The sequence below is a fragment of the Chenopodium quinoa genome, unplaced genomic scaffold, assembly GCF_001683475.1.
Source record: "Chenopodium quinoa cultivar QQ74 unplaced genomic scaffold, ASM168347v1, whole genome shotgun sequence".
Lineage (NCBI taxonomy): Eukaryota > Viridiplantae > Streptophyta > Magnoliopsida > Caryophyllales > Amaranthaceae > Chenopodium > Chenopodium quinoa.
The window spans coordinates 2,794,320-2,808,900 of NW_018742345.1; the positions used below are offsets into that span (position 1 = coordinate 2,794,320).

General features: G+C 31.8%; 1 protein-coding gene across 2 annotated transcripts; it reads left to right on the top strand.

Annotated features, from left to right (window-relative positions):
* Nucleotides 1-5,920: 5,920 nt before the first annotated feature.
* LOC110694153 (exonuclease 1-like) lies at nucleotides 5,921-14,292 on the top strand. 2 transcript variants are annotated; one of them, XM_021871332.1, is made up of 14 exons: nucleotides 5,921-6,348; nucleotides 6,465-6,501; nucleotides 6,601-6,775; nucleotides 6,886-6,964; nucleotides 8,976-9,020; nucleotides 9,168-9,317; nucleotides 9,440-9,554; nucleotides 9,747-9,847; nucleotides 10,996-11,093; nucleotides 12,358-12,450; nucleotide 12,754; nucleotides 13,107-13,302; nucleotides 13,431-13,542; nucleotides 13,634-14,292. In XM_021871332.1, exons 1-13 carry the CDS (start codon nucleotides 6,271-6,273, stop codon nucleotides 13,520-13,522), a joined length of 1,260 nt encoding a protein of 419 aa, XP_021727024.1. In that variant the 5' UTR covers nucleotides 5,921-6,270; the 3' UTR covers nucleotides 13,523-13,542; nucleotides 13,634-14,292. The 2 variants fall into 2 exon arrangements, 1 of the variants encoding a protein (XP_021727024.1); XR_002505773.1 differs by lacking the exon at nucleotide 12,754 and having other exon boundaries at nucleotides 13,634-14,291.
* Nucleotides 14,293-14,581: the final 289 nt, after the last annotated feature.

Genomic DNA, 14,581 nt, shown 5'->3' on the forward strand with positions numbered 1-14,581 from the left:
TCAGGTTTTCTTTTACAATAAAGCTTTTAAAAGGTTTTTTTCTCGCAAGATGATGCATTTAAAAGGTTTTTTTTAACAAATTTGTCGACAAATTATGAATTTAAACTTGAGTTAGAACTCCTATTTTTTAGTACGAAATGAATATTTCATTTTATAAATCAATGAATTAAGATTCATGGGAATGTACAAGATTTTCTAATCTTGTTATATTTCATATGATTAAAACTTTTTAGTTTGATGATTTTCTATTGGAAAATTTTGTCGTAAATAAGCCAACCTTTGTGCTGTTAGCTCAAAATAAGTCAATATTTTGATTAACCGAAAATAAGTTGGCCTTTGTAGGATATCTTCACAAAATGATTCATGATCTGTTAGTTTGAAAGGTAACCAGTTCTTTAGGCTAAGTAAGCTACATGTCATAATGTAGGGAATATTCCAAGCATTACCCCAAACTTGAACCCCACTGTGATCACACACTTAAGCATGGTGGTGTCCAAAGGGAGAAAGCTGGAGCAAAAGAGTCGCCAAAAAATTTTAGGAACTTATAAACCGTTCACGAGGTGAAGGTTACACCCAGGAGATCGTTAACTCCAATAGGTCTGGAACCATGACTGGTAGTTCAGGGATGAAGGTACAAATCCAACCTAAAAGAGATTGAACCTGCCCTAATAATAGGCCTCTACTTTATTCTTCTCGTATTCACGTGCGCTTTCTGACTAACATGCAATCAATAGGTTAACCCTAAACCTGTTTAATCTATGTTGGTTGAATATTAATGCACAAATAAATCTATTATTGGCGATCACTTGAACTATAATCAAATTAACCTAAATAAGATTATTAATTATCTTATTAAGTGTGATTACAAGTACCAAATTCCATTTAAACATGCATAAAAGACGTAATCAAGCAATAACAAATAAATACATCAAGCAACATAATCATCATAAAAAATAATCATACTAATCATAATTGAAATTACAAGCATAATTGAAATAATCATGTTAAAGAATAATAATAGCAAGATCCTAGGCATGATACTAACAAGATTAATAACAAACCCTACCATGTCACTAAACAATAAAAATCAAAACTTTAGCCCTAACATGATACTAACATGAATATTAGGAAGGGAACAGTAAGCATCGTAGGAATCACAATTGTCATATTTGATATTAGAAATTTTAGTTGTTACCCTAAACATGATACTAGGAAGATCAAATACCCTAACATGACACTAGGAATCATAATAGCAACCTAGACATGATTTCTATATCATAATATCAATGCAAACAATTACAACACTTACTTGGATGCCTCGTACCTCTTTCTAATAACAAAATACACGTGTTAGTAACTTCAAAGAAAATAATAAACAAACAATTAATTTAAATAATTGAAATAGAGATTTGTGACCAAACCCTCAGAAATTTAAACCTTTCACGTCTAGGGCGAAGGCAACTTTGAATTTGGCTAGGTGTTTCTAGATCTTGTGAATGTGGAAATTTGTATGTAAAAAGGTTGGTTTAGAAAAGAGAGAGAGAGAGTAATTATGAGATTCTTGATGAGAATTGGTTAAGAAAGAATTCCTAAGAATTGATGATTTAAAACGGAGGTTTTAGGAGGTTATTTATAGAGATAATCATCTTGACATGATAAAAAACAAATCAGAGTTTCGAAAAGAATAAAACATGACCGCAACGCCAAACACGCGCCTATCGCCAGACGACAGATCTTTCGCCAGACGCCAGGTCTGTCGCCAGGCGACAGAGCTGTCGTATGGCGCTAGAAATAATTTTCCAACCGTTTTTATTTTTTGAAAAAATTTAATGGTATGAGAGGGCAAAATTGTATTTTCCTTAAAATCACTTTTTTATTCTGATTAAAACTCTTAAAAAGTCAACTAAAGTCAATTTATCAATGCTAATTAAATTAGGATTTAAAAGAACCTTCTAGAAGATTCTAGAAGACTATAATCAATCCTATTCACATTAGGAATGATAATTCAATAATAGGCCCTCCTCTAGATCATTGGGCCGCATATAAAGATCAAACCGGGCCCAGTTTAGTAATTTGGCCATAACTTCCTCATTATTCATCGGAATTGGGCTTATAATATATTGTTGGAAAGCTCTTTTCGAACCCGACCCAACTACACCATTATTGGACCCTTGCCATGGGCCAAACCAAACTGGATTGATTGTTTTCTTAAAATATATTTTCAAAAACAGAGAGAAAGAAAAGAAATAAAAACTAACCGCAACACTAGACTTTCCACACTTTTACTTCATTCGATTATGATTCGACGTGAAAGGTACTCATCACTGGGTTTGATTTTGGGGAGACACAAATGAGTGTCTACACATAACGTTATTGGTTCATTTTAATTTTTTAAACCTCATTTTAAAATATAAATCATAACTAATTGTTTTTATTTATTTAGTTTAATTCCTCTCCCTCTACCGTGGAACAACCCTCCATCCCACTCCCGTTGGTCTCATCACATGTACCTCAGGCCCCTTGCCTACCACCGTCAATCACCCCCTCACCACCAACGATCCCTTTCTCTTTCTTCCATCCCACCATCGCAGGTGGTTTACATTCGTCTTTTCGCAGGTTATCGGAGAAAGAAAGAAATTCTACGGGAGGCCGGTGGTCTTGCCGACTGTGCGGTGGACCAAAGTGGGAGTGGGGTAGGGGGATGATCAATAGTGGTGGATTCTTTCCTTACAAAAAAATATATAGATAAAATAAATGATAAAAAAAAGAAATAACTTGTTTGTAGGTTGCAAGTCATTTGACTTATTAAAAGGAAATATCCCTTAAATGTCAACTTATTTTTAGTTAATCCAAAGATTGAATTATTTTGAGAAAACCACGTAAAGGTCGGCTTATTCCCGACAAATTTTTCTTTTCTATTTGCAACCATAAATTTCAATTGAATTGATTATGAAAAGGGTAAAAAAAAATCACTAATTTACTATAATGTTATTTTTAATATTTTCTTATTTATTTATAAGGCAAATATTTATTATTTTTTTTATTTAAAGTTTTTGTGCATTATTATTCTATATTTTAGGGTTATTAGGCTGTAGATTCTTTTTTTTTTAAAAATAAATAAATTATCTTAATTATATTTTCCCTACCTTATAAAAAGTAGAAGATAACTCTTAGGAATAGTGTGCTACCAACTATAACCTCAAAAATATGTAAAAAGATGTGTACAAAAATGTGTATTTACTTTTTTACCCTCATTAATATGGTTACTATAGAAGATAACTCTTACGATTAGTGTGCTACCAACTGTACCCTCAAAAATATGTAAAAAGATGTGTAAAAAAATGTGTATTTACTTTTTTACTCTCATTAATATGCTTACTCTGAATAATACATTCAATGTTTTTTTTTAATCATTAAACATATCATTAATTAATTCAAAGTTTTTTTTTCACAAAAAACTTTTAATGTTTTTTTTTTATAAAAATATTCTAATACTTTATCCTTCATATGTTATTATTACTATTTAAAAAAAAATTGTATGTACGAAGAGACTGTTTACTACCAAGAGACTGTTTAATTATTTTCACTTATTCGTGGTTGCTCTTCTTATTTACAATCTTGTCGTCCTTTAATTGCAATTATTGCTAAGCCTTATTAGCTTTTGAAATTTACATTATTTGATGGCACATAAACAACGTTATGAAATTTGAATGAGATTCATATTAAATAGTGATATTTGAGCAGATGTTATTAAGAGGTATAAAAAACTTTAAATTCCTAAAATCAAGGAAAATTGATGATTTAAAAAAATGGGGTATTAATTATGGAGAGAATTTAAGAGAAAAAAATATAACTAATTGGTTATTGCTTTAATATTAGTTATAGATATAGATATTAGATGGTCGTAGACAATTAAAGAACTTACATTATTATGTTTTTAGCTACAACGAACATTTCACATATTATTACTCCGTATGAGTGTATTACCAAAGGTCACATAAAATTAATTTGAAGAAAAACACGCTAGGTATTATTAAAAAATGTAAATCAATTAAAAGTTTTACATTAACAATTTCTTAAGATATGAAGGGATGTAAATCAATTAAATATTATTTATAATAAATTTGAAATAACATTGTTAAACATTTGAGGATTTTAAAAAATAATTATCATAAAAGATTTCAGTGGCTTTCTTATACTTGTACAAAGCCATCGCATAGGCGCACGTAAACCAAATAGTACATATTAAAACTACCAGGTCTACCACCCAAATCAAAAGTGTAAGTACACGCCAATATAACTTCTCTGCAAGAGCTAGCCCTTCTTCTGCGCGCATAGGCCGCCTTAGTTCAGCAAAAAAAATGTTTTAACGGGAAAATATTAATTATGAACGTGACTAGTGTACTTATGAGATATTTTTGGTGATTACTATAGTACTAGTTTTGTGCCTAGTGCGATGCCCGGGTTGTTTATTGAATTAATCTATATATCAAATTTTTAGATGTATCATTGATACAAAAATAGGTAGAAATTGATGTGATTTTGTGATGATTAGCTATCTAGTAGTCATGTAATGACTAATAATAATGTTGGTGAAAATGTTCGATTTAATCCGTAAAAAAATTAAAAATAGCAAAAAATAAATTAAATAAAATAAATGTTCAAAACTCATTGGGTTGACCCAAAACCAATATTTTGGGTAAGGGTTGAACATTTATTGACTCGTAACCTGAAGTGATTCTATCCGAGATGACTCGTGATCCGACCCTAATTGACAGGTCTATATAGTAATAAAATTCTATTAGATTGTGAAATATATTATTTTAACAATAAGTATATATTATATAGGTATGTTTTACGCGTTGAACTACTTCCTTCGCTCCAAGAAAATGTTATGATATAAAAGATAAATTTATATGATAATTTTTGAAAATAATTATCTAATAATTTTTTTGAATAAAATTATAATTCAATTTGTACATTTGAAATATTGGTATTTATCAAAAATAAAATTCTAAACTAACAATTTTATCGTAAAATTTTATCCAAATAGAATGCTAAACTAACTTTTTTATCTTATGAAATCTATTTAATATCTAACATGGCGTCACACTTGGCGAAAAATTGGAATGCCAAGTATCACTGCCCCATGGCCTGACTAAAAGCTTTATATATTAGTTACTAGTTTTGTGCCCCGTGCATCTTTATTGAATTTTAAGATAATTTTTTTTATGTATCAAATTTTCTAGTAAATCATTGATACAAAATTAGTTAGGAATTGATGTGCTTTTGTGATGATCATTAGCTATCTAGTAGGTATGTAATGACTAATAATAATGTTGGTGGAAATGTTCGATTTAATACATTAAAAAAAAATTAAGCAAAAAATAAATTAAAATAAAATAAATGTTCAAAGCCCGTTGGGTTGACCCGAACCCAAAACTTTGGGCAAGGGTTGAACATTTCTTGACTCATAACCTGAAGTGATCTAATCCGAGATGACTCATGACCCGATCCTAATTGATAGGTCTACATAGTAATTAAAATTCTATTACATTTTGAATTTTATTATTTTAACCGATTAGTATATATTATAAATGTATGTTTTACGCGTTGAACTACTTCCTTCGCTCTAATAAAATATTATGATATAAAAAATAAATTTATCTGATAATTTTTTAAAATAATTATCTAATAATTTTTTTTGAATAAATTAATAATTCAATTTGTACATCTAAAACATTGGTATTTTATCGAAAATAAAAATCTAAACTAATAATTTTATCCAAATAATATTCTAAACTAACTTTTTTTTTCTTGTGAATTTTATTTAAAACGCCAAGTGTCGCTGCCTTTTCACCTGACTAAAAGTTTAGCTTTATATATTAGTTATATGATAGGATAATATGATATGATATAATATGATAGTATTGATGATTGATATACCTAAGCTTCCTTACAAAAAAAAAAAATAAAAAATAAAAATAAAATTACACAAGTCCTTTGAGGAGAAACAAAAGAGCGCGGTTTAATTTTAATTGTTTCCCCAATTCGAATTTGATTCCCGGTAAATTTTAGTTAAACTCCGGGTCACACAATACCAAACCAAATAACCCAGAAACCCAGTTGTTGTATTCTCATTTCAACCACACAAAACATACCGTCACAGACTGACTGACTACTAAGTCAATTCAGTAGAATCCACATTTTCACCCCATTTCTTCCCGCCATTGCCGTCTCCGCCTCTCCACCACCACAACACCCTCAATAATGGGCATCAAAGATCTTCTCAGATTTCTTAAACCATACACCGAGCCCATCCACGTTCGAAAATATGCCGGCAAACGAGTATTTTCCCTTTCTTTTACATTCGTCACACCATCAATTAATAGCGTGCCTCGTCACATATAAGAATTTTTGCTATTCAATTTATCGGACTTAATATATTTTATTTTTTTTTGCAGGTGGGTATTGATGCTTATGCTTGGCTTCACAGAGGAGGTACCAATTATTGCTATGTAATTTATTTTTTTATTCTAATTGGAGTTCAAATGGGTTTAGTTTTTAGAAGTATAATTGATTTTTTATTTTATTTTACAGCATACTCGTGTAGCATGAAGCTGAGTTTAAATTCAGAGGGAGAAAAGAAACTGCAATACATTAATTATTTCATGCACAGAATTAAGTTACTAAAGCACCATAAGATTACCCCAGTTGTGGTTTTTGATGGTGGGAACATTCCTTGTAAAGCCGGGACTGAGAACGAGCGATACAGGCATGTTTTAATACCGCTTGCTCGAATGCGGAACCGATCTCGTGTTATATGTGCTTAATTTATGGTTGTAGTAGACACTAATTGGTCTGTCATACTATATATTGATTCAGGAGAAGAAAAGTTAACAAGGAAATGGCAATGGAGAAACTTAACGAGGGGAATGTTGGTGGTGCCATTGAACTCTTTCAGGTTAGATTAATCTCTCTTTGTGTGATTTCGATGAATCTCCTTTGTTTATCGGATGCATTCGTGATTATTCCTGTTTTGAATTGTTTTGTTACTTATTAAATTATGTTAATCAGCCTAGTTTTTCTCATGTTTAGTAGTTTGATGGCTAATTTTATTCTTCTGCTGGTATCTTTGCTTAATTTTTAGCTACATTAGTTGAAAAAGAAATGGGCTGCTTGCAGCATACATGGAGAGTTAAGTAGTTAACATATCAAGTTATTTGTGAGGAATGTTTTATATTATTTGGATATAACCACGCCGAGATATATCTGAGATATACTAACCAAGCTAGTACATCTTGGATTCTTTATTTTTTATGTTGACTGACTTTGCAAGTTTCAGAGCACAGGATTATAGAAAAAAAGTCTGACCCTGCAACGTTTGAAAAATTCTTTGTTCCACTATGTCTAGTTGTGTAAATGTGGCTATCGCTTCAATATTTACAATGTGGAATATGGAAATGTTTGAGATAAACATTACTTAGTTTTGTACTTGTTGTACTCTTTTTGTCATTAGGATTCATTATGAACACTAAAGCCAGTAAATAGCTCTTATGAAGGGCCATAACTTGGACAGTCAGGCCCCTGCACTCGATGCAGTAAGTTTGTGATAGCTTTTAGTCTTGAGGACTAATAGAAAAGTGTTACGAGTCTTAGTTGTGTTGCAACAACTACCGTGGAGAATTCAGAATAGGGTATATTTTGGATGTGGAAGAAACAAAAATGATATGGAGCAATCAGAAGATGTTGTTGAGATTGAAAAGGTTGTAGCCTCTTTTCTGTTCTTCAATGTTATCCTGACATAAGGGTTTTTTTTGGCTTTTTTAAAAAAATCAAACTTTAGGTTACCTTGGACTTCCAACTATCATCAAAGTGTAAATGTATCTAGTTCTCATGCCCACATATGAAACTAATTTGTTGGCCCTACGATAGCTAATTTATACTATTGTTACAAGTTCTGCCAATTTCTAAGACATCAAATGAGTCAGCAGGACTTGGAATTATTGTTAAATTTGATGTGAAGTGCGTATTTCTGAATAACCTCAAAAACGAAGTCCTATAAAATAGAGAAAATGTGCAAGTTGACTCTCAAATGACTGGCATGTTTGTTGCTAGGTTTAGTTTTTTTATGCACTAATTCAGTGGTTCTCACGAGTCTCACCTTCTTCAGATTCACAAAAATGAGGAATATTTTGTGTGTTTTTCAATTAGAAATAGTTTTTGACATCGCTAAGAAAAGAGAGCTCTAGATCGGCTATCAAGTACACTGTACACACTTGAACCAAATTATATGGAAGTAGTATGGAACTCTGTTACTCTCTGGACAAAAGTTGTAGCTACTGGTTATTTTCTGTTCCTTCTTAGACATACAAGAGCCTCAACAAGCTTCGTTAGACACTAAAATTAGTGTTGATCTTCTAAGATAAATTTCAAAAGTAGGAAGTGCACTGGTAGAGGAACATATGCAACCTGTCCTGCAGTTCTTATGAGCTGGTCTGCAGGTTGTACCATTGAAAATATCATGTACATCAACCTAAATAACCAATATCTTCTTTTTACTCCATAATGGAATGTTAAAATGGACCCGTTCCGGCACAGATCGGTTGCTTAATTGCTTTAGGGGATTTATATCTCATATTGTTTACTTTGTAATATGCTAATAATATAATATCTTGCAGTACTATGAACATTAATCTTGTAGTTATTTTTGCAGAATGCCAGAATGTTATTATCAGAAAATGTGATAGCATAAACAATTATTAAATTTTGTTTGTTTTTTTTTGTTTTTTTGTTATAATTATAAGTATAACTCCTAAGTCCTAACTAAGTCTTTGCAAGATTAATTAACAAATAAATTCACTTTGTACTCCATAATATTGATTATTGATTGAAGTCCCATCCATCTCTTTATATGTGTCTGCCTAAAGCAATGCATAAACTCCAACATTGACAAGTTTGGTTCTTTTCTGTAGAGAGCAATCAGCATCACTCCATCTATGGCACACCTATTGATACAGGTATGTCATTCACCCAAGTAATGTTTTGCTTTTCATTGACACGTTAAATATGTGAGCTTTTATATTTTTGAGTTTGTTCTTTGGATGCTTCTAACCTAGTAGCCTGCTTCTATAAGATTATTGGCTCACTTGTGTACTTATGTTCAGACTTTGAAAACAGAAAATGTCGAGTTTATTGTTGCTCCATATGAAGCTGATGCACAATTGGCATACTTGTCTAGCCTTGGAGAAGAAAATGGTGGTATCGTGGCTATAATTAGTGAGGACAGTGATCTGTTGGCATATGGTTGCCCATCTGTAAGAACTTCGTCAACTCTCTGTCCCTGAAGATGGGAGTTATACCGCTTACTGGCAACTTTCCAATTCCATATCGCTGGTTCATTCTTTGTTTTCTCATAATTATATACGCTGGTGAACAGATCATTTTTAAAATGGATCGATTTGGCAATGGTGAGGAGATCATTATAGATAAGGTTTTCAACTCGACAGAAATTAAACCATCATTCCGAAACTTCAACACCAATTTATTCATAGGTATATTTCAAACAATTTTTATGCTTTATTTAAGCTGGATCTCTTCCCTATAACTTGCATTAGCATCTGTATTATGTATTTGTAGAGGGATAACAAGGAAACCTCTATACTTTATCTGGCATTTTTTTTTTATATATTTTTTCTCCTAGATGTTTGAACTCAAATTGTGATTTATGGTATTTTTGCCCACAGATATGTGCGTCTTGGCAGGCTGTGATTTTCTTCCATCTATTCCTGGTATTGGAATTGTTAAAGCTCATGCGCTGGTCTCAAAGTACCGCAACATAGATCGTGTAAGTGTCTTTTGTCAGCCAAGCATATCAGAATTATGAGTGTTTATCCTCTAGGAGATCAGACATAGAATCATATTAGGATTTATTTGTCTTCTTTCCACTTCATCCAAGGTTTCAAATAAGACTAAATGACACAATTCTTGATCCCTAATTGTTTGAATCTCCTTAGCTGTTGCATTATAGGATTATAAGCCCTTAGGATAACTCTAGATTTCATGTTTATTTCTCTCAGAATGTTTTTCTTGCAGAATGGAAATAATACTCGGGAAATTTGATTGAAAGAAGAGAAAAGAAGTAAATTGGATTAAAATTATTGCAATTGAATTTATGTATATATGAGGCTAAAGGAAGTCAAATAAAATTACCTAAGCTGTCTAGATATAAAATGGATCTTTGGAGCTTCACCCTTCAGAAATTTAGACCTTCCTCACTGTTGAATACAACCAGCTTTTAAAGAGCATAACTCTTGAAATATTTTCTATAAGTGGCTATGCCCTCTTCTCAGTATTACGTTAGCTTTCTATAGTCTTACATCTTTCAAGTACTTAATTTACAGATCTGAACTAGTACTCTCAAACAATTACAAAAGGATTTTGAAAATACAATAACTGCCTTTCTCTAACAAGAATGCTGATTTCCCATCGATTGTTTCTTTAGTGTGAATGGAACTCAACAGTTGCTGTGAACTTGTAAGAATATTTCCCTTTTCATTAGCTTGAAGCTTTTCCTTATAGCTCTGCTTTGTTGGCTAAAATCTGAAAAAAAAAGAACAAAAATCAATACGTCCAATTTGTCATGTTGAACTATTGTGAATTTATCAAAGACTGTCCTTATGGATCCATGTTAGCCTTAATTATCTTCAATTTAATCAGATACCTAAACCCATGGATTGCAGGCTAGAGTGCTAGACCCCCTCTGTGTTAGTCTTTTAAGTTTTAACAGTCTACATATCAGAATAAAATGGCTAGCATGGCATCCTCCTTCACCTGCTTGCTTGGTTCTGGTTTTATAACCTGAACTCTGCCATTGACTTCTTGTATGATAGATTCTCTGTTGCAGGCAATGGTGCATCATTTAACGTCATAACATTTGAGCTATCTCAACTAGCCATAACACTCTATTTTCCTCCTGCTCGTCTACTCTTGCAGGTGCTATCAGTTTTAAAGACAGACAAGGGTAAGCAAGTGCCTGATGATTATGCAAGATCTTTCAAGGAAGCAGTGGCGGTGTTCCAACATGCTACAATGTAAGAAAATGATACTCAAAGGGCTGCCTCACAAGTTGGCAGTTTCCCAGTTTCCAATGTATATATATATATATATATATATATATATATATATATATATATATATATTATATATATATATATAGGGGAGGGATCCGGTGAGAATAGGTCCATATATGAGAATTCATACTTATATGAGAACTGATTAAAATTTAGAACATGTGACTCAAATTAAAATTTTGAACATATGAGTAATAATTTAGAACATTTGTGTGAGTAATATGTTAGAACATCTGATTTAAGAATTAGGACAAGTGATTAAAAATTTATAAAATTTGCTTTATGAAATTTTAGACATATAAGTAACATTTAGAACACTTGATTTAAGATTATGAACATGTGAATAAAAATTTAGAACAAACTGATATTGAATATAGAAAGTGTGAGTAAAGAATTTAGAACATACGAGTAAAAAAAGTAGAACATACGCTTTAAAATCAGGAACATATAATTAAAAAATCTTAGAAAATCTGTAACATATAATTAAAAATCTTAGAACACACGTTTTAAAATTTAGAACATAAAAGTTAAAAGTTTGGAACAAGTTATTTAAAATTTATGACATCAAGCTTAACTAATTTATGGTTTAGAACATGTGAGTAATAAATTAGAACATTTGATTCAATTTAGAACAGCTAAAAAAAAGTTTAGAACATCAGATTTAAAATTTAGAACATATGAGTAAAAATTTAGAACATAAAGAGTGTTCTCACATAAGAAAAATTCTCATATAAGAAAAATTCTCACGAGAGTGTATATGTTCCAGATTATATGTTCCAGATTTTAAAGTGTATATGTTCTATTTTCTTACTCGTATGTTCTAAATTCTTTACTCACACTTTCTATATTCTATATCAGTTTGTTCTAAATTTTTATTCACATGTTCATAATCTTAAATCAGATGTCTAAATTTTACTCATATGTTTAAAATTTCATAAAGTAAATTTTATAAATTTTTAATCACTTGTTCTTATTCTTAAATCAGATGTTTAAAACATATTATTCACACCAATGTTCTAAATTATTACTCATATGTTCAAAATTTTAATTTAAGTCACATGTTCTAAATTTTAACTCGCATGTTCTAAATTTTAACTCACATATTCTAAATTTTTACTCACATGTTCTAAATTTTAAATCAGTTCTCATTTAAGTATGAATTCTCACATATGGTAATGAAAAATTTACCTCTTCTATTCTTGCTTACTGCTGATGTTTTTCCTAGATATAATAGAGAAAAGAAGAAAGTTGAGCACATGAAAGAACTCCCAGAAACACTTTTGGAGTCACTCGGAGGAGAAATTTTTTTCTTGGGACCGTATCCTTCTCATTGCTTCCCTTTAACTAGGCTCATTGGAGATGCATATGCCAATAATCATATACCTCTTATATGGAGAAGGTTATTTGAACATGAGACTGAATAATCAACATTTTAATATTTACTACAGTAAGGAGGAACTTTTGTCTACTCCAGGATAGAACCATTTGATCCTATTTTCATTCCAAAACTGCCTTCTTACAACTAAGTCAGGAAAACCTCAAAATGCCTCTAGATAAAAAAAAGTAATAGAAATAACCTCAAAATGTCCATTGACATTGGACATGTTATTCAAATACCGAGTGTGAATTTACCACTGCTCTTAGGAGTAGTGTCTAAGCTTCTGTATCTGAAATGATGTTTTTGCAAGTCGTTGCATGGAAGCTGTGCTGTAAGATCACTGACAAAACCTAGCTTATTGAGAAACCTTAAATGAAAAGACATAAAAAGTTAACATTAAATGAAAATTCCATTTATATAGCCGAGACAAAAGCCAAAATTTTCCCACCCAACAACATTATTTGTGATGCTTTATGTGAAAAATAATATGTATGATAAATTTAAAAGATTACCCCCATTCCTAAGGTTGTTTACTTGTGTCTGTGTATAAGTGCTGCACACTCGCTTCTTCTTTAACCACTGGTGAAAACTATCAGATCATTCCTCCATCAATTTCAACTGCTATTGCTGAAGGTAATTTAGACCCCTCTACAGTGGAAGCTTACGAGTGTTCACTGAGCCAGAAAAATTCTGGATTGGCTGAAATTGATCAGTGTGAGGTGTCTGATCCAGCAGATGCTGTAGAGACTTGTTCTGCTTTATCTCAACAGACCAATAAAGGAAATAAGCATCGTAAGTTTATTTCCCTCTATTTTTTACCACCCCTGCCTTGAAAAACCGGTGGAGAAAAGACCCTATAATTATTATTTTAAGATATGATTTCGAAAATAACATGTAGCTGCAACGATTACTGCACACAGGAGCAGCGAAACCTTTATCCAGCATTCGAAGTTCATGGGGACAAAGAGAAACAAGAACAGAGCTGTTTTACTGTATATTCATACCTAAGTAAAAAAGAGAGAAGCATTTCAAGTAAGTTGATCATCAAAGAATATCCTGTTTTACTTTTGAAAGTCTAAATATATGTTAAACTGACCAGACAATAATGCCATTGTATTTATAGGCACAAGTACTATGACGGCCCCTAGACAAGTCTTGAAGGAAAAAAATTTCTCGGATGAAGCTGCAGCTCTTTCAAATTTAGTCCTTGCATCAGAGGCTCACAATGATGAAGAAATCTCTATTGTTTCTGAGTTTCCGGTAAAGACACCTGACAACAATCCATTCCGAAAAAGGAAACTTCATTCAGAGAACATAGAAACTACCCCTACAACAAAGTCAACAGTGACTGAGGATGATCAACTCGAGTTGAGAAGGCAAACTCTTGATCCCAGGACAGTGTAAACTCTACAATTCAGACGTTAGTTGACAACAAAGAACAGTTTAAAGCTCTGAAAAAAGGTAAGATAAGCACCTGCAAAGCTTCAGGAAATAAAAAAAGTAGTATACTGAATTTCTTTGCTCGCATTTAATTAAGAGCCAATCATTGATTTATGTACTTGGTTGAATGTCTAATTTAAAGCTATTAACACCAAATTTTGATATTGTGCAATGTAAAGCATGTACCAAGGTACCTTTTAAGCATGCTTAATTTTCCAGCACTGCACGTCTTAGTTGTATTAAGTTTAGTTCGTAGCACATACAAGCAAGACTTTACTTGTATGGATGACTTTGTATAAGATTAGAGAGAGAATCATGTATTTGTAAATAGTATTTTTCTCAATAGATTGATGTTGGTTTTATAGTTTTGCCTGTTCCGGGTGAGTTCCGTTACCGTGATGTCTTGGGGTTGGTAAAGAGGTTTACCGTCCAATTCGATGCCTGCACAGTCAACACAAATTAGCTAGCCTGGGGGGTTATTCGGAAATAACCGCTCCGATGCTAAAGTTAGCAATTTGAGAAGAAGGAATAAGAGAAAGAGAGAGTTTAGAGAGAGAAAGGAAAAGAGATTGTACCTTCATTATGGAAATGTGATTGGGTATATATAGGAAGACAACCAAGCTGTTGCCAC

What these genes read in the sequence shown, in the direction of transcription:
- LOC110694153 (XM_021871332.1), top strand. Translation starts at nt 6,271, where the DNA reads ATGGGCATCAAAGATCTTCTCAGATTTCTTAAACCATACACCGAGCCC. An exon ending in GTGCCATTGAACTCTTTCAG is followed by an intron (nt 6,965 to 8,975) that starts GTTAGATTAATC and finishes TCTTTTCTGTAG; the next exon opens with AGAGCAATCAGCATCACTCC. An exon ending in GTGTTCCAACATGCTACAAT is followed by an intron (nt 11,094 to 12,357) that starts GTAAGAAAATGA and finishes TGTTTTTCCTAG; the next exon opens with ATATAATAGAGAAAAGAAGA.